Source organism: Zonotrichia albicollis, chromosome 7 (assembly GCF_047830755.1).
Source record: "Zonotrichia albicollis isolate bZonAlb1 chromosome 7, bZonAlb1.hap1, whole genome shotgun sequence".
Lineage (NCBI taxonomy): Eukaryota > Metazoa > Chordata > Aves > Passeriformes > Passerellidae > Zonotrichia > Zonotrichia albicollis.
This window is the reverse complement of record NC_133825.1, coordinates 40905742-40931441: the sequence shown is the minus strand read 5'-3', so window position 1 is coordinate 40931441 and position 25700 is coordinate 40905742. Positions and strand designations below refer to the sequence as shown.

Below are 25700 nucleotides of genomic sequence, written 5' to 3'. Positions count from 1 at the left end.
TCTTTTTTTTTTTTCTCAACAACACTTTCACCTTCATGTAAGAACTTTCCTTGAAAAAATTCAGTAACAAATGAGGTTATACTTTTCCTACTTTCACACAATTCTCTCCCACATAATTAACTCTTCAACACAGTGGGCTGACATGGATTTTGCTGCATAATCTGTCTGACTTCATCCTTGTTTGAGGCTCTCTTTAATTCTAACTGTAGCTTCTAACTCAGCAAGCCAAGCTCACTGCAGGGCATTCACAGCACTTTAGAGGCTGTACTTGACATCTCGAGGAGGTGCTGCTATTTCAGCCTTTCCCATTCCAGTCCTCTTTGTACCAACATCACTGCAACACACTCAGTACACCTGATGAAACAACTGGTGACATCGTGTTTTTTCACACTGGCTACAGGACAGAGAAGCAGCACAGCATTAAGGAGGAGCATGTGGGAAGGAGTATGCTCACAGGGCAACAAAGTGTCAACTTAGAGAGTAGCCGCTCTGAAAATGCCTTTTCAAAGACAGAATAAATTTTAGCAGCAATTAAACAAAAAACCACCACCCCCTCCAAACTTACCTTGAAGAGGGATCCTGAAAATCTTGATAAATCTCCCAAATTTTGTGCAAGTAGTTCAAACCTTATTCTTTAGCAGACAAGAAAGTGAATGATAGCTAAAGACCTACTCTTCCTCTGCACTATTAACATTGTGTTCACTTGTTCCCACCAGACTGCTGGTTACCCATTTTCCTACTGTGCTTGTTAACCCAACTTAATGCCACACCCAACCCAGAGATCTCCTAACACAGCTGAAGTTGTTCAAGTTACTCAGCTGCACTTAGGCTTCTCTAGGCTGAGCATTGTAGAAAAAACCCATCACCAAAACAAAAGCCCTTGCTCTAATCTACTTCCACTTTAATGAGATTATGTGATAAAATTCATGATCAGTCTTAGATGGATTTAGTATGACACTTCTTAATAAACACAGTAATTAGCTTAATGGCATGTGAACTACTTCTCTTCCAAAAATTCAAACAAGTGTTGTGCTGATATCCTAGCACTAGCAAGCCTAATCAGCTGAGAGCAGAGCTTGCTACTGCTACAGCAAGTTATGTATCTGGTGGTCATGGATTAGACACATCAAGTGTGTCCTTGCAAACACTGGACCAAACAGCACCAAATCAGTAACCTGAGGTGTGAACCTGTGGCCACATTCCTTGGGTCCTTCTCTGAACTGGCTTCACCTGAGAGTAATTCAGGAACATTCTGGTCTGCAGCAGGCACCCTAACGTGCATATTGAGAGCTCTGTATGAAGAGGATTTCAGGTTCTTCAGGGTTCTCAAATACAGCCTCTTTCCATGCTAGAAATTTTGGGGGCATTTGGGACACTTTGTTTCACATGTTTTACTTCTCTCTTCACTTAGAGGAGTCTTCTCTGCAGCTACTGAGTCTCTGGAACTATAGAAAACTTTATGTCACAACATCCTCTTCCTTCAAGCTTAAGACTTACTGCAGATAGCAACTTCCCACATGTCTATCACTACCTGGTTGCTCCATATCAGCTTCAGTACTCTTCTCTCACCCTACCTTGTGATGCAAGGATAAGCACTCCTGAGCCCAGCCATCAGTTCATGCTCTCCTTTCCTGCACTTCCTCAAGTTCTCAGTGGGGAGCAAGAGTGTGAGCAGATCAAAACCTATCAGAGAGCTTTATTCTTCAGCTTTGTTGAATGTGTCCTACACAGAATAAATGCAACATACAAATTCACTGTTTCTCACTGTACTACTGAAAGTTACATAAGCTATTCTTTAAGGTTATTATGTTTTTATAAATGTAGTATTTTAACATCAATGGATTCTCTTTTTACAACTGCTTTGCTACCTACAAAACTCATGGTTTGTGGTAAATCTTAAAGTCTTTCAGGGGAATGCATCAAGCTATTCAACATCCCTTTGCCAAAGCTGTAGATGGCAGGCAAAGATTTCACTTTTTGACTGGGGACTGTCACTTGGCTCAAGCTATGCTGGTCTTGTAATGGGATGTAATGGAGGGGTGGTTACACGGGACAAGGTGCAGGAAAAGGGGCTGTGATTTGTTTTGACACAGTTCCAGGGTCTTTCCAGGATTCTCTCATACTTACCTTTTTTCAGTTCAATAACCAGAACACGATGGATTTGGACAAGCATAGATTTGGGGCAGTTTTCTTCTGACACTGGCAATGTGCAGAAGAGGGGGAAAGAGTGGCTTGGGAGAATTGCTTTGTCTCATATTCTGAAATATGCCACTTCAATATGAGTGAAGTGTTTACTCCATCTTGGTGGATTCCTCTTCAGAAAGACAATATAACTCAAAAACTTAATATATACAAGTTACAGCCATAAAACCAACCATTTTAATTGAAGCCATTAAAAAAAAAGTGTGAGGCAATATAAATGATAAAACTATACTTAAGAAGAAATAGCTAGCACTTTCTGAAAAGCTTTAAAACAGCAACAAACACTTTACAAAAGATTTGAAGGAAGAGAATAAAATTTCCAAACTACAGGTATTGTATAAAGGTAACATTAACAATTATCTTATAAAATACAGCAACAGAGACAAAATGGATACTCAAGCTCATTTGAAACTAAGCCTTCTGGGGTCTTGGTTAAAATGTGTGTTCAAAAACTATTTTAAACAAGGACTAAATACTTCATCTTTTAAATGTACAGGTCCCTGGCATAAACATAGCACTATACACATCTTCCAAATAAGCAGTAATTACAAGTTCCTTTATCCATGTGTGGTGTCATCTTCTACAAAGTCTTTGGCCATTTCTGCTGTGATCACATCAATATGACTGACCTGGTGGAACAAAGAATCATTCAGTTATTACAGTACTTCCAGTACTTCCTGCAGAAGAGGACAGACATTTCTGAAGGCTCCAGGACTCAGCAATGGGTCTATGATTGATTTATAATCCCTTTAAAGAATGTGACACTGGACATTTGCAGGCATTTAAATTCTCTTTCAAGAACGAGAGAACTCTTTATAGAAGACTGTCATAAACAGAAATTTATCAGCTGAAGTGAGTCTGATTCACTCTGAATTCTTGCTAAGTCTCAAATGCACAACTTATTTTAATTATGGTTATTACTGAGAAGCCTATCATACTACTTACCTTATTTCTGAATTTTACACCATAGAACTTGTCAGCTGACTCAAGCAACTCTGGCCTAAAAGTTGTTGTAATAAACTGAGCATGTTCAGCTAGTTCCATAATCATATCTAAAAAAGAACACAAAAATTCTTTATTAATGTAGCATTTTCAATAACGTGAGACAGACAAAAAGAGCAAACTCTTTGCCTTATTCAAAATGAGGTTTTGGTTAATGAAGCAAAAACCCCATAAATCAAGAAAGTATCCATACCAGTTTTATTTCCCAGATAATACTAGAAGTATTCTCATTAATTCCAGTATGAACTCTGACAAATCCAGCCACTCAGCAAACCTAGTATATTAAACTTCTATGATGAAAAACCACGAATGCACTTTTCTATTCCTTTCTAAAATCAAAACAGACTTCAAAACAGGACTGTTTTTCAACACACTGAAGTGCAGTAAGGAGACCCTTTAAATGCAGTAACAGAACAGAGCTTCAGCTTCCACATAAAACCAAGTTCATGAGAACTTCTCCATACACACACTGGGCTTCTCAAAAATGTGTTTTTATGATCAAAAGCTTTATTCTTAAACATCAGGGATGAGAAAACAAACTATTACCTTCAACCACAATGAAGATTATAAAAGGCAGACAAGTACCTGACACAGCTTTTCTATGTTGGGCATCCAAGGCTTGGTCGATTTCATCAAACAAGTAGAACGGAGCTGGATCACATTTCTGGATGGCAAATATTAGGGCCAGGGCCACTAAAGATTTCTGTCCACCTGAAAGTTGCTGCATTTCTCTCATTTCACCCTGCTTTCCTGTGAATGATACCTAAGAAAACAATGCACCAGCAAGATGATTTCAAAACATTAAACCACAGCATCACTTGCTATTAAACAAACAGGATCAACTAAATGCTGCCTTTTAAAAATACAGTTAAAAGACAACCTAAACAAACATTCAAAGGACTAAAAACCAAATATTTTTCCTTACCCTTATGCCAACTCCAGTGAACTGATCTACAGATGGAACACTGCTCTGAGATCCAGATCCCCTTTCGCTCTCAGTACTGCCTTCACCTTCATCCTGGGACTGACTGCCTTCCACATCTCCTTTCTTCATCACCAATGTGGCCTTGCCACCAGGTACTAACTTTTGGAATACTTCACTGAAATTTTTTGACACCTGAAAAAGAAATAGTCATTTTTACCTCCTCATTTTTACAAAATGAAACCTACTCATCAAAACCTACTCATTTTTACAGAATGAAATCAAATGCAGACAAGTGCTTTTGCATGAACACAAAAAAAAGAGAATCTGCTTCAAAGAGGAGATTCATGCTCTTAAGCAGAAGTGAGAAATGTATGCTGTACAAAGCTTGGCTTAAAACAGGAGTCAAAACAACTGTTTTTGTAGTATGAGAATTTTCAAAATTTTTTTCAATAAAATGGTCCAATTAAAACATAGACCTGTAGCAAAAATAAGATTTTCTTAGTAATCTTCAGTTAGGCAAAAGACCTTTAAAGAGAACCATTCACACATTTTGTAGTTAAGATTCTTTGCTAACATTAAAATTCCTTTCACTAAATCTGGAGAAGAGATTTGGAGCAGTTTTTTGCCACAGTTCCCAGAAAGGTTTGTATGTAAGTATATAGGAACTCACTTGAGAGGAAGTATTTAAGAAGTTTTAAGCACAGCTAGAGTTGTATTGGAGATGGGCACTTACTGAAAATGGTAGCATTATTTACTTTTCAGTTTTTAAAAAACCCACAAGCCTCAAGTTACACAACACAGCCTTCTTTTAGTACAGATTTATTTATTATCCTCTTCTTCTCATATTGCTGCTACACCATGGGACAACTTGACTGATTTCAGCACCAGTGTCTTTATAATTGTTCCCATTTTGTTACCTGTTTGAAAGTCAGCTGAATAGCCTCATATTTCCTGAGCTCAAGGACATTCATCAGCTCCATGATGGATTTGTAGCCCCTGTCCAGTTCCTCTTGTCTTTTTATCAATTTTTCCTTCTGCTCTGAGAAATTCACAAACTGATCTAAAGCTTTTTTATTAACGTGACTGTATTTCTTCAGTTCAGTATTGCACTGCTCCAGCTTGCGGAATAACTGCAAACAGAAAACATGAACACATCAAAGTGACCTGCAATTCCAGCCACACTTGACACTCAACATGCAGGTGACACCAATGTTTCAGGTCATAAAACATGAAACCAAGCACACTATTTACCTGCTTTAAACTTAAAGTCTGATACTTTTCAAAAGCCTCCTGTGGAAGTGAACCCAACTCTCGTATTTTCTTCATGCATTCCTCTTTCTTCTTGAGGAGCATGCCTTGCCTGTTTGTCATTTTTTCAAGTTCTTTTGTATCATGGTTAATAGCATCCATATGCTCCTTCTCCATGTTCTTCCAGCGTTCCATGCTCTTCTGAAGTTCTTTAATCCCTGCTTCTGTTTTGTCAATAGAGTTATCCAGATCTGCAATATTGAACAAGAGTACAAAACCCAAAGCTGTAAGTTTTACATGCCTCTATAAGATCAGTAATTATCCAATAAAGTATTTATGAAACAAAAAGATAGACTAAAGAAGATCTATTAAGAAACATGGTTAAAATTCAGGCAGAAGGCTGAAAATCCCTCTTTTCTTCCCCATGAGTATATGGCTTAAAAAAACCCAAACAAATGTACTACAGTCATATTGTTCAGGTCTAGAAAGGGAAGCAAAGGAAGTTTCAAACCAAACTCAAGCAGCTGAGTTTGAAATGGGTTAGACAAAATTCAGGAACAATTAATACAAGATCTTGCTTGTAGGACAGTTGCCTTTCAACTACCACACCCTCAAGTTGGAAGCCCAACACAAGTTAATTACATTGGGATCTATTTCTGAATCAAATATGGCATGTGTGAACTTTCAAAAGCCTGGAGAGTTTTCTTTCCAAAACATGATGTTACCAACCATCTGACCGTGCCAGGGTATCCTTCACTCGTTTGTTGATAGCCTCAAGTTCTGATGTTGTGGCAGTAAGAACTGTGCCACCTTCTGTCTCTCGAAGCTCATTCAGTTCCTATGGGATAAATAAATGCCACCAGGCTTCAGCATGAATGGGAACATAAGCCAGACAAAAAAGATATTTTCTGCTACTCTGTATATAACTATTACATACATATACTAAATATTTTCATGATGTTCTAAGGTCTAATAAGTTAGATTTTCAAACAAATCTGGCATCATAATAGTCCTATTAATACACAGACCACATATTCACAGTAGCTTTTGTCAAAAACTTGCTGAAATTCAAACCAATACTTAACTCAGTTTATACATAGGGAGCAAACCCTACCACAGATAATGCAGTGTAACAAATAAGTATTTATGATTTCCATGTGTTAGTATTTGTGATTTACATGTGATTAGAAAAAAACCAAACCCAGAATGCAAAAGCACATTTAAAAGAAAACTCTTACTTGCTCCACTTGGTCCAAGCGTTTTCTCAGATTCTCATTGAGGTATGTTTCAACTCTTGTGATAATGCCTTCTAATTTAATCCTCTCATTCAAAAGCTGTCTGTTTTCCTGAAGAAAGTAGAGAAGTATATGAGTTGCCTTACCTGACTAGGACTATTTTTACCTTGTTGTAAGAAAAAAATTAATGCCGCAACAACAAAAAAACCCTCTTCACACAATTCTGTGTATTAAAATCTCACAGATCTCTGGACTGTTCCTCCAATTTTAAGTAACAAAAAAAAAAAAACAAATTAAAAAGTGTCTAGTGTAAAAGTCAATTGTACAGATCATTGAGTTCATTAATCATTATTTGTATCTGAATTCAATTCTTAAACCCAGAAGTGCTTTAGAGAGTATATTAAGAAGCAGTATTTTTCCAGCAACATATGTGTCAATCAAAAGCTTTGTTTTGTCTCACCTACCACTCACATATAGAAATTTTCCTTTCTCATACTGTGCATCCTGCCTTCACATGATATCTATTTGTATTTATTGTTGCAAAGTCAATAGCAAGAGCAAGAAAATTGTGATGATTTCAACACAAATAGCCTTAATTCTCAGACAATCAACTGGCAAATTTCACCTGGTGTTTGAGTGGAACACCCTTTGCAAATGACAGAACTTTAAACCCACCTACCTACTCCTGACTAAGCACTGATTTACTGACACTATATTCATAAGTGACTTTTGATCCAAAAGGACAAAAGTTTATTGCTAAGAAGGTACCACATTTAATAGCAAGATATTTTCATTTCCTTACTTGCTGTAGCTGTCGGATTTCATCATTAAGAGCATCCACACGTTTCTGATCTTCAAGACTGAGCTGAGACAACAAATCCGTGCCCAGCTCTGCTTTTAACGATTCTCTGGTTGACTCCATGGCATGCAAACTTGCCTCCAGGCTCTGCAGGCTACGTTGCTGTGGGACAGACAGACAGAATCACTCCTCAAAGCAATCTCTAGATTTATATGAATTTTACCTCTTTATATCAACATATTTTTGTGACATATCTCTAGTTATCTCTTAATATTTCATATTATGATGGTAACCAGAAGGGAATGCATGTTTATCAGTAACATTAATGAAACAATTAAAATAAACCAAGCAACAGTTGTCAATATCCCCATACCAACCTTAGGCATAAATGTCTTTTCAGACTGCTGCCTTTTCTCCTTCAGCATTTTCATCTCTGACAAAATACTGTCTCGAGAGGCTTTGAATTTTCTCTGCTGTGTTTCAATTTGCTGCATTTGGTTCATTAGCTGGTCAATCTCATTATTAATCCATACTGTGGGCTAAGGAAAATTCTGTCCTTGTTTTAAAAATCATTTTTTTCCTACTAGTACCTTCAATTTTTTTCCATCTGACATATTCATCTTTCATCAAAATAGCAAACAAATCAAAACTCCACCAAACCATAATGATCACTTGTAGAGGAAAAATCAAGAATCATCAACAAAAACAACTTGAGCAGCTTATCAACTTATCAAGTAACTTACCAATGCCAGGAACTAAGCTAAATGAAGATTTCCTTGCTTATTTTATTACACAACATTTGGAAGAACACAGGGATACATTTGAACATGCATGGAAAGCTCAGACCTTATAAAATACAAACCAGATGTCTCTAATGCACTGATGCAAGTAAAAAAACAAAGGAGTTCAGTCTGAAGGACAGAATGACCTGAGTGATGTATAAGAAAAATGTATAAACCTCCCTTACCCCTGAAATGTAGGTATTGGATCTCAAAAGGACACAGTGCAAAGAGACTGGAAAGATCAAACTGTCAGGCAACTCAGAGCTTATAACAGCACAATGCTCTCCCACCTCCCCTCCACAGCAGAAGTGGACTGTGTAACATCAATTCAGGACACAAGTACTAAAAATATAGCCTGAGTCAGAAGAAGCAGTGAAGATTAACACAGATAACAAGAATATCTGGTTATGGCAGTTACTACAGCAGACTCTAAAAGGAATAGAAAGCCTCATAGTCTAGGGTTTAACCTCACCTCTAAGCTTTAAAGATCAATATCAAATACAGTAACACAGAGAACCAGGCTGCACACAAACAGTCAAAACAAATGCCACAGATAATATGTAACAAGTCAGTCTCCTGTTTTCCATCTATTACTGTAACCACAAAAGAAAAGCTTTGTGTCACACAACCTTCCCCATTAACAACAAAAGGATATTTTCAATGTTTCTACGTAAGTTTTCATTGAGCTTTGCTTCGAGTTCACCAAGTTCCTCTTCTGCTTTTCTAACATCTTTTTGCAATTCAAGCCGAGACTTCCTGGTGTCATAATAACCTCCAGTCAAAGCACCTCGATGGCTGACCTGGTCACCTGAGAGCAGAACACAGTGAGATGTAAAATGCACACCACACACTTGCCTAAGGTCCAGCACAGTTTCCACAGCACAGCTTAGCAGGTTAACCAGAACATCTCAACTAAGCTACAAAAGCACTGAATGTTTCAGCAATCATGTATGTTTACAGTAAATAGGGAAATGTTTATTTCTCTATTCAATTTAAGCGCTATTTCCTTTCTAAAGATCTTCACAGACTGCTGGGATCTCCTTTAAGCATTAGTTGATTTTTTTAAAATTTTAATTAGCTTCTGAAACCATGCAGCTTGAAAGAAAATAAATACTTATATTAAGGGAAAAATGCAAATGCCTAGCATTAGCAGTTTGAAAAAAAATCTCAAGTCTTCTATGAGGAAATAGAGCAAATAAAGAGATGAAGTAATTAGCAGCATCTGTGGCTTATAGAGTATGCTGATACTGAAAAATTAGTAATTTCTTCCTCAGACACCCTTTGGAATTTTTTCAGATTGACTTTAAGACACAAAGAGACAACAATAAGCCTGCAAGGAATCTGCCCTCTTTAATACAGGCAATTTCAAAAATTATAGATTATTTCAGAGCACATAAGATGTAAATATATCTGTTGCATAGAAGAATTCACATTGCCTTTATCAGGAATTAAGGAATGGCCTTAAGGAATTAAGGCCATTCATTCACACCCTAAACACTGGTTTGAGCTTGGGGAAAACACCATAAACACTCCAGGAAAACAAATACCTGTTAAATTGGATTAAAAAAACTGGATGAATGCAAACCTAATCTGCTTAGCAAATCTCAGGATGGAGATACATTGCTACGAAAATTTAGAACACAAGAAAATTCCATACTTTTTAAGCTGTATTTTTAAGCACTGTATTTAACCAAGTGCAACCTTGTACATAGATCTCAGCCAAGTATACCATTATTTTTAATAAATCTTATTTCAACAGCACTGAACAGAACATGTTTAATGAGCCCCATGTTCCCAGGAATCCTATTTTTGCAATAAATAACCTATAAAAAATTGCAGTATTTACCTTCCAGAGTGATACAATCCATTGTGAAAGCTCTGGCCAGCTGAGTAGACACTTCCATGCTACGACAAATTAAAGTCTTCCCAAAAACATGTTTGAAAGCTTTATCAAATCTTGGATTGTATCTCAGTTTACTAATCATAGGAATAGCATCCTAAGGTGAGAGAATTACAGTTCAGCAATTAATTCTTGAGTATCAGGTTACAATAAAACTCTACTTATAAGCATTGCTTTTTCACTTGTAAAGTGCAGTTAGTAAAGAGCAGATACCTTGTAGAAAAATGTTTTTCTATAACATAGTTTATGTTCAGAAGTATACATTTGAAGTAGTATTTAACTGCAGACAAACAAAAAGCAAGTGGTGGGCAATAAGCAATGTACACAGTTTCAAAGGATGAGGCTTTGTGGCTATGAAGCAAAGACAAGGGTCAAAAGTAATTCTCACTCACATTAGTCTCAGGATAAGCAGTATCTCTGACATCCAGCTTGTTCAGAGGGAGGAAAGTAACTTCTCCAGGAAGGTTCATTTTGTTAAATTCCATTAGGATCTTTGTACTGACCTCATCAGAATCCACAATGTGATAAAACAACCTGTTTAACCAAGCAAAACAAGTAGGCAAACCTTCACAATGCTAAAAGGACAAACATATTTGTACACAGACAGTATTCTTGCAGATTCCATTACATAACACATCACCATAAAGTTGCACTGCATTTCCAACTCCATGCCTTAGAAAAAGCCAGTGGGTACTCTTTTCACTTCAGTTAAAATAGGATTTGCTGACAACTTTACATTCCACTGTCCAGCCAGGAGCAGCTCAGTATGTGTACAGTGCCACTGTGTCTACACCTGTGTCTGCATTTCCATCACACAACATTCAGCCCCCTCTCTCTGCATGCATCTCCAAAGTTTGCCTCTGCTGCCTCTATACAGCACACACAGGGACAGAGACCCCATCTCCCTGTGCACTACAAGGGACTGAAGTAAGGGATTTTTCCTTTCAAGTTGAACTAAGGCTGCTTGTTACATTTTCCAAACTATGGGACACAGGATTCAGAGAACTGTGAAGTGCTTGGAAGAGACACCCTTGCTCACACTGATACAAGTTTCAGAAGAGACTGCACTTCCAATCCCAGGAGCATCAACATTTCTATGTGGCACTTTGCAAGACCATGTCACCTCTGTCCTCTTTCCTGCTCTTATGCCATTAGCTGCACTTCATTAGAACAAGAGCTTTCATGACTACTCAGAAGTTGGAACAGGGACTGATCACACAAAAAGATGATCTTAATTAACCTGAAGTGTTAGATGTTGCAGCAAGTGGTGGATCACCCAACAGGCATTTACTTCTAGAAAACATTTTACACAGACTCATCAACACTCAGCATCTTTTCAGATAACTTTTAGATAGCAGTTTTTGACAGTTTAGAGATCATTCTCAACCATGAGATTTTCTAGTACAAGTGAAATAATTCTTACTATTTACTAAAATATCAGCCTTGCTTACTGCAGAATTCTCCACACTGCAAGATGCTGTCCATTTTATTCAATATAATTCAGTCTCACCACCAATGACCCTGGCAAGTGTCAGGAGTGTGGTCTGAGGCCTTTTTTGTTTTTTGGGTTTTTTTTTTCTTTTTTTCTCTCTGGTTTTGTTTAAGGTTTTTTTAAAAAAAAATGGAAGATGTCAAGATCAAAAGAATAAAATTTCAGTAGAAAAGTTGTGACACTGCACTAAATAGCACATAATTAATTACCTGTTCCCTGCAGTGACTTCAACACAGGTGTAGAATGCTGGCTCACACTCAAAGTTATTCATCACAATTCCATGATAGCCGTTCAGAACGTGCTGGTTTATGCCTTTCCGACGGAAGTGCTCCAAAACTTTGTTTATGCTGTCTATTCCATTCAAAATGGCCTGTTCAAATACAGCTAATTACTGCACTGCAGTTAAATGTGTGGGCATAATATTCATTTTACCTTTGTGACAGGTGTCATCTCCTTTATGCCAAATTCATGTTAACTAACCTACAGCTCTAACAGAACATACCTAAATAAGAGACCATCACTTTTTAGTTTTATTTGGGGTTTTTTTAATCAAAAAGGTATCAGAGGAAATTTTAAAAATATTCCATTTTTGCCTAGTCTCCTCATATCAACTACCTTGAGCTCACAAAATTCATTTTCAAGTAGTGCTAGAGCTATGAATATTTGAAAACTTGAGCCCAGAATATAATTTGTCCATCTTAATTGTGAGATAAAGACCATCATTTTAAAAGTAACTATCATATCTTTCAGATAAAACTGACTTGTCAAGAATGATATTCTACAAGGAATTATCAAGAGTGAGGTTATCTTACCTTTCCTGTTGCTGCTCTGAGAAGCTGCTGTTTCTTTTCTAGATCCTCCCTTTTTGCAGCAAGAGCTTGTTGTTCTGCATTCTCTTCTCTCCATAGGTAACTACAGAACAAAACAAATAAAATTTTTTAAGTGTGAATGCAATCTGAATGTTTTATTATTATTTTCTTAAAGGCTGCTAATCTAATGGGAAGGCAAAGTGCAGAAGTTCATACATGGCCATATTTAAAAAACATACCTACATGCCATGTTAACAACTACACAGTTGGGGTCCTTCACATTAAGTGAGATTGAGACATATTTCAATTAATTACTAACTTTCTTTCACTCTGTAGTTCATCCTTTTTATTTTTCACTTCATAGTATTTTCTGTCCAGTTCTTCAACACGAGCCTTCACTTCATTGAGATCCTGGTCCAGTTTCTAATACAAAGAAAAGAACAGCATGAAACTACAGCTCTGTATATTGAAAAAAAAAAAATCTGTTTTACTCAATACTGAACTACTAAAAATTCAAAAAATTGCTACAAACATTTTAACCAGCTTACAACAAACTGCAAAAGCAGTAAGAATAAAGACAGCTTTGTAAAGAAGCAGTAACAAGGTGTAGGTGCCACACAGATGGCAAGGCAGGCACTGAGTTCAACTGTGCCTCTGGGCATTGAAGTGAAATGGATCCCTGTAAGTCACAGCAAGAACAGGAATCAAAACAGTAACTAACACACACATAACTTCCCATGCTCTGAAATGACATTTGTGATAAGTACAACTAATCTTGTGTACCATGCCAACCTGCTATTAGTCAAAAGCCTTAGCCTGCTCTCCAGCAGTACCAGACTTACAAGACAGCTGCTGTCAACAGTGTGCTGTTCAAGCCAATGCACAGACATCCCCCCTCTGCTCACTTAACACCTGCCACTTTCAGAGCAGTTCAGGGCTAGCACTCCATAGTGTTTATGTATTTATATGTGTACAAGGAGGACTAACTGTGTTGTAAAAACACAGCCAGCTCGTTCTAAACTAACCTTGCAGGCTCTCAATCACATTCACCCAAGATGCCTTCTCTTTGAACAACAAAAAGCTATACAACTTTTCACCTAAGCATAAATCAACCTTCCTTGAGGAGGAAAAGGAAACCAAGGCATGTTTATAGAAAGGAATCAAAATCCACAACAAATTTGACCCCTTCAACTCTACAGAATTACCATTGAGCAGTATAATACAATTGGAATCAGCCAGTGGTAAATGCCATTTTCTTCATTCACCAACTCAGAGAATCACAACTTTGCTAAAGTGGATCCAAATCAAGCAGTATTTTAGCAGAACACCACCATCTTTGTACAACTACACTCCTGCACGGTGTCAGACTGACCCTCAATTTCAGTAGGTATATTACACAAAGACCAAGACCATCAGCATTGGCACTGTATGTTCTCTCAATATAAAAGCAGGGTTTTCACAGCTAGAGCTCCTAGCAGGAATGCTACCTTTGGATTATTTTGCTGTACTTGCACTGTAAGAGCCATTTCTGAATGGAAATTAAAATCTAAGTTATGCAGGTAACAGATTAATCTTCTAACACGCCTGGGGATGTAGCTTCTAACCAGCTGCAGCCATGGTACAAGGGTGCAGTGCCTGCTTCATAGTCAAAAAGACCCTGTTGCTTTCCCTGTTGGGAAAATGAGAGAAGTGAAAACAACCAACACAGACTTCCATAAGAATGTAACAAATTGTTTCCTATTAAATGGCTATGTTCAACATAGACAAGAGCAAGGCAGAGAGAAGCCTATTCCTGATAAGTCAGGCCAAACACATTGGGGAAATATGAGAAGACAAAGCCAACACAAAGAGCAAAGACAGTACAATGTTAAAGGAGCTGAAAGTTTATCTGTAGATGTTTTCCATAAGCATTTATCAAAGCCAACACTCAACCAGAAAGTCACATCTTCCTTATAAATAGGCACTGAAGTCTGACTGTCCACAACTGAGTATTTAACCTTTCTCTAAAAGAGACTGAGAATAGGCTGCAAACTTACACTGTACTGCTCCAAGTTTTTCTCCTTGTTTGCCTCTGTATCCTCCAAGTCCTTGTGTATAGCTGCAATCTGCCGCTTCTTGTCATTGATGGCTTGATCTAAGGACTTCAGCTCTTTCTTTATCCACTTATCCCTCTCCTCTTTGGAAGTAAACTGGCTCCCTCGACCTTGCTTTGCATAGAGATCTGTTCTTTCTTGTGTAGCCTGTGCGAGTCTGTTTTGAGAAAGGAAAGATATCTTGTATTATAAAGAAATCTTGAAGTTATTAAGAGCAAGCATTAAGAATTACTAGTGGAATTTTCAAATGTCATACCAGGCCCTCAAATTCGAGCACCAAATCAGTAACAAGAAGAAAAGGATCATGTATAAACAAAATAATCCAGAAGAAGTGGTTAAGCTTAGAAAATCATTTTGCCAAATACTGTTCCCACCCCAACAATAAAGCAGGCTTTTTACAGACCCTCTCCAAGGGCATGTAGCTACCCTGCTGTCAAGCAACAAGTATAAATTTTTGTTAACTGCAGATGGATAGCATTGTTAAAATTTGCACAGAATGCCACAGACCTAGCAATTCCCCTCTCTTCTTTTTCTTTTACGCTGTTAAATTTTGGCTCTGTTTCTGCCAATTCTTTCTGCTTCTCCTCGATTTTCTCAAGAAGTTTTTGCCTCTCTTTTAGTAGTCTTTTCTGAAAGTCAAACAAAGCAGTATTTAAAGTTAGTATTTAACAAACCTTACAAAATAGTGACAGGCTTCAGTCTAAAACCAAAACCTCAGTGTACATGAACACTTCCCTGTGCCATTGACATTTTAAGACTTCACTGGTGTTACGTACCCTTTGCTCACTGTTGCCAGCTAATTCATCCTGTAGATCTTTTGCCTTCAATTCTAATTTAGTCCTCTGTTTAATCTGCTCCTGTCTTTCAGCACTAAGTTGCTCCTTCTCTTCTTTCATTGCAGAAATCTTTGTCTTCAGTTCTCGAACTTGCCGCTCTATTTCCTATGCAAATTTAAGTATGCAGTATCTTAACCACTGAATGAACATTTCATTATTTATCAAAACTCACAAGATCATTATTCTGTAGATCACAATACACTAGATGTGTGAAAACCCCCAAGTTTGCAAACAGCATGAAAGCATGCAACTGAATTTAACACAGACGCCACCAGCCCTCATCCTCTCCCTCCCCACCTGCTCCAAAAAATCCCCAAAACCACAAAGCAAAAGAAACCTCTGGAGAGCCCTTTTAAAAGTATTTTTACCTCCATTTTATCTCTAGCATCTTGCTGTGCATCTCTCAGCTGCCTTGATTTTTCTCCACTCGTCTCTCGTTTAGCAGAAAGCTGTATGGAAATATCATCAATAGCTTAAGCCAGATTCTGCTTCAGTAGTGGTTTCAGAATGAAAATTATTTATTTAGTGAAGAACAGTGATGCTGACAAGTACATACAGTGCAGGTAGTTCAGTGTGCAGCTGCAGAATGCTGCAGATTAAATTCTGGGTGGTGGAAGCCACAGGCAAGAGAACTAATGTCCCTTTGCAAAATGAAGGGCACAGGAACCTGTGGCACTCAGAGACACAGCAGCAACAGAAGCCTCACACTTCCACTGTGAGGGGATAAAAACCCAGTTTCCTCTGCTGGGGTCCCACCTTCCTTTGTTATTTAGTCATTGCACCAAGATTAAACTACCTTAAGGATCAAGACATCTGAGACTCTGCTATGGGAAGCCTGGTCTGACTGTGAGTGTGGTGCAGGGAGTCAAGTGAGGCACCTGCACTGGGAAGGGGTTTCAGTCCCAGCTCAGGTGGTGCAGCTCTGACTGCCAGAGTGGCTCCTGGACGGCTGCACAGGAAAGGTTCCTCAACACTGCCAGGATTCTACCAAGGATCACAAGGAGATGGTAGCAAAAACAAACCAACAGCTCATTACATTTTGTACCAGCCAAGACATTTTACCTCATCAAGCTTAGCTCGAGTTTCATTAAGTTCCTGATTATAAATGGTGTATTCCAATGCTCTCCTCATTTTATCCCATTTCTGGTACTGTGCCAGCTCCTCTTTCTCCTCTTCTAGAGTATGCAGTCGCTCCTCAATGTACTTCAACAACTCGTTGATTTTCTCTCGCTTGCCCTCTTTAAAAAACATGACAAGACAGAAATTCAGTTAAACACTGTAATACAATCCCCCATCTTCACAGCCACTGAATCTACTCCAGTCATTCCCAATTGATCAACAGACATGAAATGTACAAACACTCCACGTCCAAAAGTTCTCCACAAAAACATCCCAACAGCAGAACTGTTGATACTTGTTATGTAAGACAACACAAGCATGTACTCTCTTGGCTCACACACTTAACAAAGACTGCACAACATGAACTTTAGTATTTGCACAGCAGCATATCCTGATTTCTGGATCACTGCCAGCTGACATCACTCATATGTTTTGAACAGTAAATTTATCTGTATTAGCTTAGCTAAAAGGTTTTATTACTAAAAGCACACAGAAAGTAACTTATTAAACCTTTTGAGATATTGGAAGTTCAAGGAAGAAATATGACAAGCTCTGCATTGTTTAACATACCACAAATAACATCTATCTAGCTTTATTGAAAAAGCCTGAAGTTTTAGAATTAAATTAATTACTGTGGCATAAAGCAGTAATTTCTTAAAGTTTTACCTGTTTCTTTCATTAGTGAAATACTCTCCTCTTTACGTTCATCGTACACTCTGGTACCAGCTACTTCTCTTAGCAACTTCAATCTTTGAGAGTCAGGAGCTGTGGCCATCTGGTTGATCTGAAAATTCAAGATCTATGATTTCAATAACCTGCTCTGAATGTATGGCTAACCACAACAGAGCAAAGATTGCACTCTTTTGCTCTGCCTGCTTGCCTGAGGTTTTGGCAAGAAGATTCAGATACACAGCATACCCAACACTGCTTTCCTTTTGAGACAATTACTTCAGGACCGCAAGTACTCTGCTTGTAATGAAATTTGTTGCTTTTCAAATGTTTCTATTTGTTTCTAAAACTCAGGATACAAGTACTATCTAAGCTGAAAAAATCATAAACCACTCAAAATTATATTTAGAGAAACTCAAGCTTGTGCTTTTAAGTCCTGGTGCTAAATCAAACAGTTTAAATGCCTCCATAAAACCACAATAAAATTCAGGGGTTATAAATCTTAGAATAATTCACATCATGAAACACTCATTAATATGACATCAAATCAGTCATACAATTACACTCAACATAAAACTCACTTCCTTTCAATAGAATTTCAGGGGCTGCATGCTTTTCTAAGAAGGTAACTGTTTCTAATTTGTCTTATATTAAAACCAGTTTGTGTATTTTGGCTGCTAAGCAGTGTGCACCAATCCCCACTACCACTGACTTTCCAGCTCAAGCAGTTTCTTTCAAATGCACACATTCAACTGTATAGGACAATTTATCCTGGTGAACATCTGGCAGGCTGTACTATGGGTTAGCATTCCTGACATCAAGCCCTCCTCAAGTCTTCTCCTCCTGCATTCCTCTCCAAGGATGCCTTCCTTTGGAGGTGACAGTTCCCAGTCTCCTTGATGATCCACCCTGTGAGCCACTACAAGGAGTCTGTGCTTTGTCTCCAGGTGTGGGTGTCCTTTGAAAGTTCTAGAAAGTTGCTTGGGTCTTGAAGACCAGTTAACACAGCCCATGCCATGAGCCCATTTCCTAATGTGCACTCACTTTTGGTACTTCTACACTTTCCATTCATTCCCCATTGACAGTATCTTCAACCTCTTAAAATTCTCTACCATTACTTTGCTGCCTCATCTATAGGCCCAGAAATCTTTGAATTTATACTGAACTATTCCACAGGAATTAAGTTTGCTTTGTATTTAAGTATATGGAAAAAAAAGCCTGATTGTAAAGATCACCATGATAAAACACCCTCTGCTAAGTATCAGCATTTACAGACATGATTTCTTTTTTAAATTGACATAAACTACTAAAACAATAATATCTGCCAAAGAAGCACTGAAATACAAGAACTATTTCAAGCTTCAGTAGATTTAGGTTTTGGTTTACTTCTGAAATAATTGAACTAAGTTTGGCATCCAGGAAACATGATACCCTTGACAGTGATGATTCTACTTTGTGAAAAAGAATCTTACCTTTCCTTGTTTGACAATATAGTAGGGATTACTGCGAGAAAATCCAGCACTTTCAAGAAGATTCATGACATCATTTTTCCTGAAATGTTATTATGAATCCATTAAAAACTTACAGTAAAAGTGAGACCTATAAAAATGCAGTAAATTATCACAACTATACATCACATAATATCACCGTGTGCAATGCATGCCCTGTTTGAACAACCTTCTTTATTTAAAAATGGCTAATTCTAAAATGAAATGAGAGAATAAAAATGATAAATATCTAAAATACTATAGAATTGGAAAAAGATTAAGAAATAAGCACTCGAAGCACAGAGGAGGGAAATACAGGCAAACATATCATAAGGAAGGATATAAAACCACTGAGAGTGTGGTAACTCTTCTATTTCAAAAAAATCCTGAATGAAATACTATGCAAGCAGGTAAACACCACAACAATGGATGGCTTGAACTGCCAATTCAAAGTGTGCTGTCTATTGCATAAGGGCTGATATTCCAGCTACCAAACTACTGGCACTGAGTATTACACAACAGAAATCAATTATTTCATGCTAGGGATGCAAGTGTTGGGTTTGCCTATAGAATTTTACAGAACTACTACTGCTCTCATTCAGATAAGGAAAAGAAGTACCTACGTCACCATTTTCTTGTCTAGGAAATATTGGTCCTTCTTGGCTCCAATGACTCTGCGAAGTGAGACTTCCTCTTTGTCAATCTTAAGAAAACAAAACCCAGTAAATACACATACCTACTGCAAGCAGCTGTAACTAACACCAGAATGTCTATGACACTTTTTAGCAGAAATGACCCAAAAGCAGGTACTGTGCTGAAGCCTTCCATAAGGCTGAGATCACTTGAGTCTGCAAGGATAATCTATGTCCAAAGCAGGTCTCTGAACTTACCGGTAACCTGTTGTCAGAATTGTCAAATATAATCTCCACAAATGCCGAAATAACTCGAGGACCTGTTCCTTCCTAGGAGAAGAGATGTTCTGGTTAGACAGCTGCCAGATTTTGAACTCTTTCTTCTCCTCTTTTCCTTGACAACCCCACTTCCCCTTTCCTTTCAAGGACTAGAGATGCAAGAACATCTACATAATTCCCAGCACACATTTTTATTTCTGATAATCTTGGCTACGCATTCACTGGTGTGCATTATCAACATAATGTAGTACTGTGTAATAAATTCCCTTTTGCCAACTGAAACAAAGAAAATTGCTTTCAAAATAATTGGCTTGAAATATCCACAGCCCAGCAATTTAACGTTTTTGCTGTCCCATTCAAATGCATTAGCTTATTCTTTAGTTTTGCTGCTACACGTTCACTTACATGCAACAAAGCCAGTCTCTGCTCTGGGCGAAGATGACTAAACTCATCGCTGAGGACAAACTGAATTGCTGTAATAAAATAGGAAAGAAACAGAAAATTTATTCTTTCCTTCAGGGAGACATGCAACAGTTTCATTAACTCAAAACACACTGGTTTACTGTTGTATAATACAGTCAAGCTGTTGCCAAAATCTTACAATATTTCTTCATTAAAAACCTTGATCTGCTGGATTTTTATCACTCAACCTGCTGTACAGCAGGATTTATCTGAAGAGGTCATTGTTGCCACATTACTGGTTCACTGCATAATCATTAACAATGCTGAACAATTAAGGATTCATCAGCATCCTTCTACATATACACAGCACACAGGCTAGGCTAAAATTATTGCTAAAGTACTTAGCATCAGACAATTTATAAACACAACCATCACAAAGCATACTAACATCTTTAATTAGCATCTTCGCTCCTCCATTAATGCTCCCACCTCACAAAATCCCCCTCATAACCTTAAACGAATTAAAAGAATGTCCAAGCAGTGCCAAACTGCTATTGAGTAGAATTTAGCCACTAAGGATGTCTAAAAAAACTGCAAATATCATAATCATCTTTCATGGAGGGCAACTTTTAGAATCCATTTCCTCCTGTAAATACATTTGCCTGCTGAAAGTCTTAGAAGGGCCTTAATAAGAGAAGCTGAATTCTAGGAAAAAACCTGGACTAAGCATTAAACAAGTGCATTAATATCTGCCTTTCATCTCTGTCAAGTAATCTCCATTCTGCCACTCCTTATTGAGGAAGATCATTTGTTAAACCAAGCTCTATCCAAAACAAGCAAAGAAACCTGCTTTCTTCAGCATCCCTTGGCTAACAAGAAATCCATGCTTACCATAAAAGAAGTTGCTTTTTCCAGATCCATTTCTCCCCACTGAAAATTAAAACACAAAGTATGACATAAGTTAAGCTGACCTAGGTTAACACTGCAATGTACTTTAAATGTGACACAAAAATATTCAAGAGCAGAACCCAAATATAACACAGCCAAATGAAATCTCCAGGGAATGAGATGAACTTGGTAGATGGACCACTTGAGTACAAGACATTTGCCCTTTACCCACTCAAACATTACCTGGACTTACAAACTCCAAAACCACTCCACAATGAGAATAACAGCTAAACCAATCCTATTTATTGCCATCTTTTTGGTTCTTATACTGACAATCTGATGGAAAAGAACAGCAAACCAAAGTCAAATTCTCTTGGCTCCAGAACATTTACCCAGAGGAAACAACTTCCTATACATTCAGGTTGACTGTATGAACTTCATGTAGCACATTAACTTCTTAATAATCCACTTGTTAATCATGAAATACTGGAGTAAGCTCTACTTCTGCATAGAAAATGAAAGGTCTAAGAACACAGCACTACACCAATATAATCTCAGTGTTTATACTGCAGTGTTTCAGCAAGGCCCAGAGCCTTCTCTTTAAGATCAGGACCTGCTGCATCAGTTTCAAACCCACTTGTCTTCCAGCAGCAGTGAACATCCCAGGCTTTCCATCTCTGCCTGCCTACACAGCATCCAGACTCACCTCACTCCAAAAACTGTTATCAAGTCTTTAAAAAGAAGCTAAAAACTCTCAGTGAAAAGAGATTTTTTTAGTGTATTTTAAGAACACAAATACCTGGATAAAGTTTTAGCTCCTGTAGAAATAATATTATTAAAGAAGTCATCTATTCATGTCATATGCATGGTTTTTTTCCCAGTGTCAGAGTTAAATCCTGGCTACTAAGATTTTATGCCCAAAATTGACTGCTTGCTGTTGGGTCAGCAGTCTCAAAAGTTGCTGCAAAATCACTAAAACCAATGCAAACAAAAAAGGCAGGGCCAGGCATCCATAGGCAGAAATAGAAGAGGTGTGAGAATGGTGGACAAAAACATGCTATTAAAATAGCAATTACTCAAGAAACTGCACTTCAAAACTTGTACTTTTTGACAGTCTACAGTTCACAAATTCATCCTCTAAAACTGGAAGAAAGATGATCTTCTTCCTCTTCAGGAGTTTATAATTGCTAGTGCTTATTTATAAAAATGATGACACTTGCACAGACCAAAAAGAAAAAGAATCCGGTACAAATTCTCTGGTGCTGTTCCTGCAAGGACAACCTTTAAAGGAGGTCTGGCTGATACAGAGATGTGCACCAAGAAGGAATTTATGAACCTCACTCAGCTTCTGGAGGCTCAGCTTTGTCCCAGCAGAACTGAAGGTTAATAGCTGTAAGTGTAACACACTGTGGAACACTACAGACAGGTGGGCAGAAGTTCCCCAACCAGAAAATATAATCATCAAATGTAACCACAATATTAAAAACTACAGAGGAGACTAACATGAATATCTGAAATAAAAGTGCAATTTTAACTAGTGATAAAAGACAAGTATGTGAACTTACCAATGACATTGTGTTTGGAGCTGAATGGGTCCACAATGGTTTGGTCCCTGTAGCTTCGAAAGCCCTGAATGATTACCTGGTGAGAAGGAGGAGTTATTTTAACAAAGTTCTTGAACAGTTTTTTTACTGTAAGGTTTGACAGAATATTTATATCAATTACAATTTAATTTGCCTACCCTTCCTGCACACACTCAACTTTCCAGCTCAAGATCAGAAACTCACATCAAACTTGCCCCCCACCCAAGCATTGATTTAGGGACAGATTTCTCCCCTAGCAAGAGATGCTGGTACTTGTGCAGGCCAAAGCACAGCAAGAAAGAGAGTTCCAAGAGGTTTTTGGAAAAAAAAGTATTTGCTTAAAGTATCATATACAGGAAAGAAAACTGAGTATAACAAGCACCTAATTTTTATAATGCTATCTACTTAGAGCATGACAATTTTATTGGTGAATTCTCCAAGCAGGGCCATTGCAGGCTGCACAAACTGTACTTGACTGCCTATTTCACATGCAATAGTCTCATTTTACTGTGCAATCTAAAGGGAAACATCAAAAAGCAAGCTTGTCTTGGCTCCAATTCACAGCCTAAAGAGACAAAAACGTACACAAATAACTTCAAGAGCTATGCAGCAGTCACCTGAAAGCAGCACATCAAACTTCAACTCTTTAACTTCAGCAGCATTTTGAGGTTTGCCAGGCCTAGCAATACAGCAGGTACAGAGTTACAATATCCTCAAACTTCAGCTCTGCATAGCAACAAAAGGAATCCACCTTGCAGCAGCAAGCAAGCTGCTCCACACATCCAAGCTGGCTGAAAGCACAGCAGCTCGGCTCTGCTCGGTGTGACAGAGGCAGCAGCACCCGCAGGTCTGACACCTGCACAGCTTTCAGCAGCAACACTTGAAACAGGATTGCAGCTCCCAGTTAATAACTGTGTTCTCTGCCCAGCTCTTCCTCAGCAGAACAGGATACAGTTAAAGCAGTGACAGTGTTTCACTAGGACAGCTACAATGCACTAAAATTACTTCTTAACAACACACAAAACCAGCTTGCACTCCACTTCTCAATGTTATTAGTGCTGAAGATTAAGATATGAAATGACTTCGATTTTTGTTTGTAAGGTCTAGGGTGCTATCACTATCTTCTACCTGTCTGAACATGTCATTCCTTCTCTTACAGCTTCAAGTGTTAAAGGAGCCCACATTCCAGAAAATGAGCATAATACCTTTTATTCAAGAAGCACAAACAAAACTCCAACAAAAAGCCTAGAAGTACAGCACACATTTGAGCAAGCCTTTCCTCACTGCTACAAACGCCTCTATTAAGTGTACACCCAAACACCTCAAGAAACATCTACCTTCAGAACTGCATCCACATTCTGGTAGTGTTAAACAAACAGTGGGGGGAAATTCCTGCCCACAAAAAGTACTGGACAAAAGACTGGGAGAGGAAAATGCCCATATCTATTCATGCCAAGTTTGATCTTCAGTCTTTCTCCCATTGTGTGACAGGCCACTAAAAGTATTGTTGTGGAAAACTCCTCTTATCACCTGTTTAAAGTAAAGGATTAAAACTATCTCACTTATGCTGAATAAAAATGCCATGTCAGACAGCAAATCAAACAGTGGAATTTATAAAAATCAAAATGAAATAAAACCTAAAAGCATTAGCTAACTTTTAGTCAGAACTCGAGAGCCCTTCTCTCCCCAGGCACTATGGCTTTCTGGTCAAATTCTCTTTGCAAAATTATTTCATTTCTGGAATCCGAAGCTAAGAATACAGGTAGGCAGCAAATAAAATAAAAAGAATGAGAATTGTTGCACGTTCTCCTATAGCTCCTGTAACAGTATTGGCTACTGGCCACCCAATTTTCCTTCTTTTTGTTTTCCCCAAAATGAAACGTTTCCCCTGTTCTGAGTTAATTTGGACTTGCTCTATAGATCTCCACTACTGTCTGCTTTCAAGTGATTAAAATCTGGAGAGCAAAAACTCTTATTCAAAGTCTTTAAAGCAATGTGCCCATCTATGATGATTAATCAAGAGTGCGATCAAAAGGTGTTTGAAATACTGCCCGGTCAGACAAACAGTAGATGAGAACCTGGTATCTATGTAAAACATGCACCTTCAACGCTAATAAAGTATTCTTCTTAAGAAAAACACCCGCAGGGTGTGAGAAACAGGTCAATTTTGAGTCCACCAGGAAATGAGAATCCTGGTAGGCTTTGAATGAACACACATATGCAGCAGTAATAAAAATCTGCTACTCAAGCAGCTGCAAAAAAACTGCAGAAGTAATAGAATGATGACCTCAAAAACTGAAGAAGGTGTATACCAGGATCTTTTCAAGTGAGCACCAGCCACAGATCGCTTGGCAAGGCTGAGGGATATCAGGTGAAATGGTTCATGCCCGGGGGCCTGAGGCAGCACCCCAAGGCAGAGATCCCTCAATGTGAACAGCTGAAAGACGCTTCTGACAGCGGAGCAGAGCCCTTTGTTTGGGTACAAGCCTTCCGCAGCCGGGACACCGGGGCTGGCGTACAAAGGGGCCCCGAGAACAAGTCTCGGGTCCATGAGGAGACCCCAGCGGCACTTCAGACCAGCAATGAATGAACGAGGAGCAGAGAAGGAGAGAAAGCGCCGCCAGCCCAGCCGGGGGTAGGACCTGACCCGTGGCCGGGCCGGGGACACCTCCCTCAGCCTGGACCTCGATCCGCCCCCCCGGGACAGAAAAGATCGAAGCCAAGGCCTCCGAACCCGCCGCAAGCCCGCGGGTCCCCTGCTGCGGGCCGGGCAGATGTGAAGGTGCAGAGCCCCCAGCCCCGGGGCGGAGCGGGCTGGGCCAACCCCCTAGGCCGGGCACAGGCCGCACCGCACACTGCGGGCGGCGCGAATCCCGCCGCCTCACCTGCTTGATGTACATGTTTGCCGAGGATGCGGTAGGGCCGCCAGGCTGCCGTTCAGCCCGCCCTCGCCGTCTCTTTCCGGTCCGAGCGCTCGGCTTGACCGCGGGTCTCCGCCGCCGCTTCCCGCCCCCGCAGCCGCCCCCCGCTTCCCGCACAGGGCCCGCTCACCCCTCACGCAAACAAAATGGCGGCGGACCCTCCCCGTCCCGTCCTGGCGCAAACCATTCACCGCCACTTGGAGGGAGAACTGTGGAGCAGAGAACGCGCTCGTGTACCGCTGAAAGAGCGACACCACGTGAAGCAGCGGGAATTTCCTTTTTCTGATCTTCTGAAGTGCCTTGGCGTTCTTTTGGAGGGCGCTGCGTGGCGGGGAAGGCAGGTCACTCTGCCTCCCGGGCGCCGGGTTCCCCCCGGGGAGTTAGGAGAAGTGGTTTC

At 39.1% G+C, this 25700-nt stretch overlaps 1 protein-coding gene across 1 annotated transcript; it reads right to left on the bottom strand.

The window, feature by feature from the left end:
- Positions 1-2356: 2356 nt before the first annotated feature.
- SMC3 (structural maintenance of chromosomes 3) lies at positions 2357-25454 on the bottom strand. Its single transcript, XM_005481107.4, has 29 exons — positions 25268-25454; positions 22365-22440; positions 20803-20841; positions 19915-19982; positions 19489-19560; positions 19222-19301; positions 18584-18662; positions 17109-17226; positions 16386-16561; positions 15692-15772; positions 15264-15428; positions 14995-15116; positions 14431-14644; positions 12714-12817; positions 12398-12497; positions 11795-11955; positions 10486-10627; positions 10040-10190; positions 8849-9001; positions 7789-7940; positions 7415-7573; positions 6616-6723; positions 6107-6215; positions 5381-5628; positions 5047-5259; positions 4130-4321; positions 3790-3967; positions 3148-3254; positions 2357-2831 (listed from the first exon to the last, which is right to left on the bottom strand). The coding sequence occupies exons 1-29, from the start codon at positions 25280-25282 to the stop codon at positions 2760-2762; spliced, it is 3654 nt and encodes a 1217-aa protein (XP_005481164.1). The 5' UTR covers positions 25283-25454; the 3' UTR covers positions 2357-2759.
- Between the last annotated feature and the right edge of the window lie 246 nt (positions 25455-25700).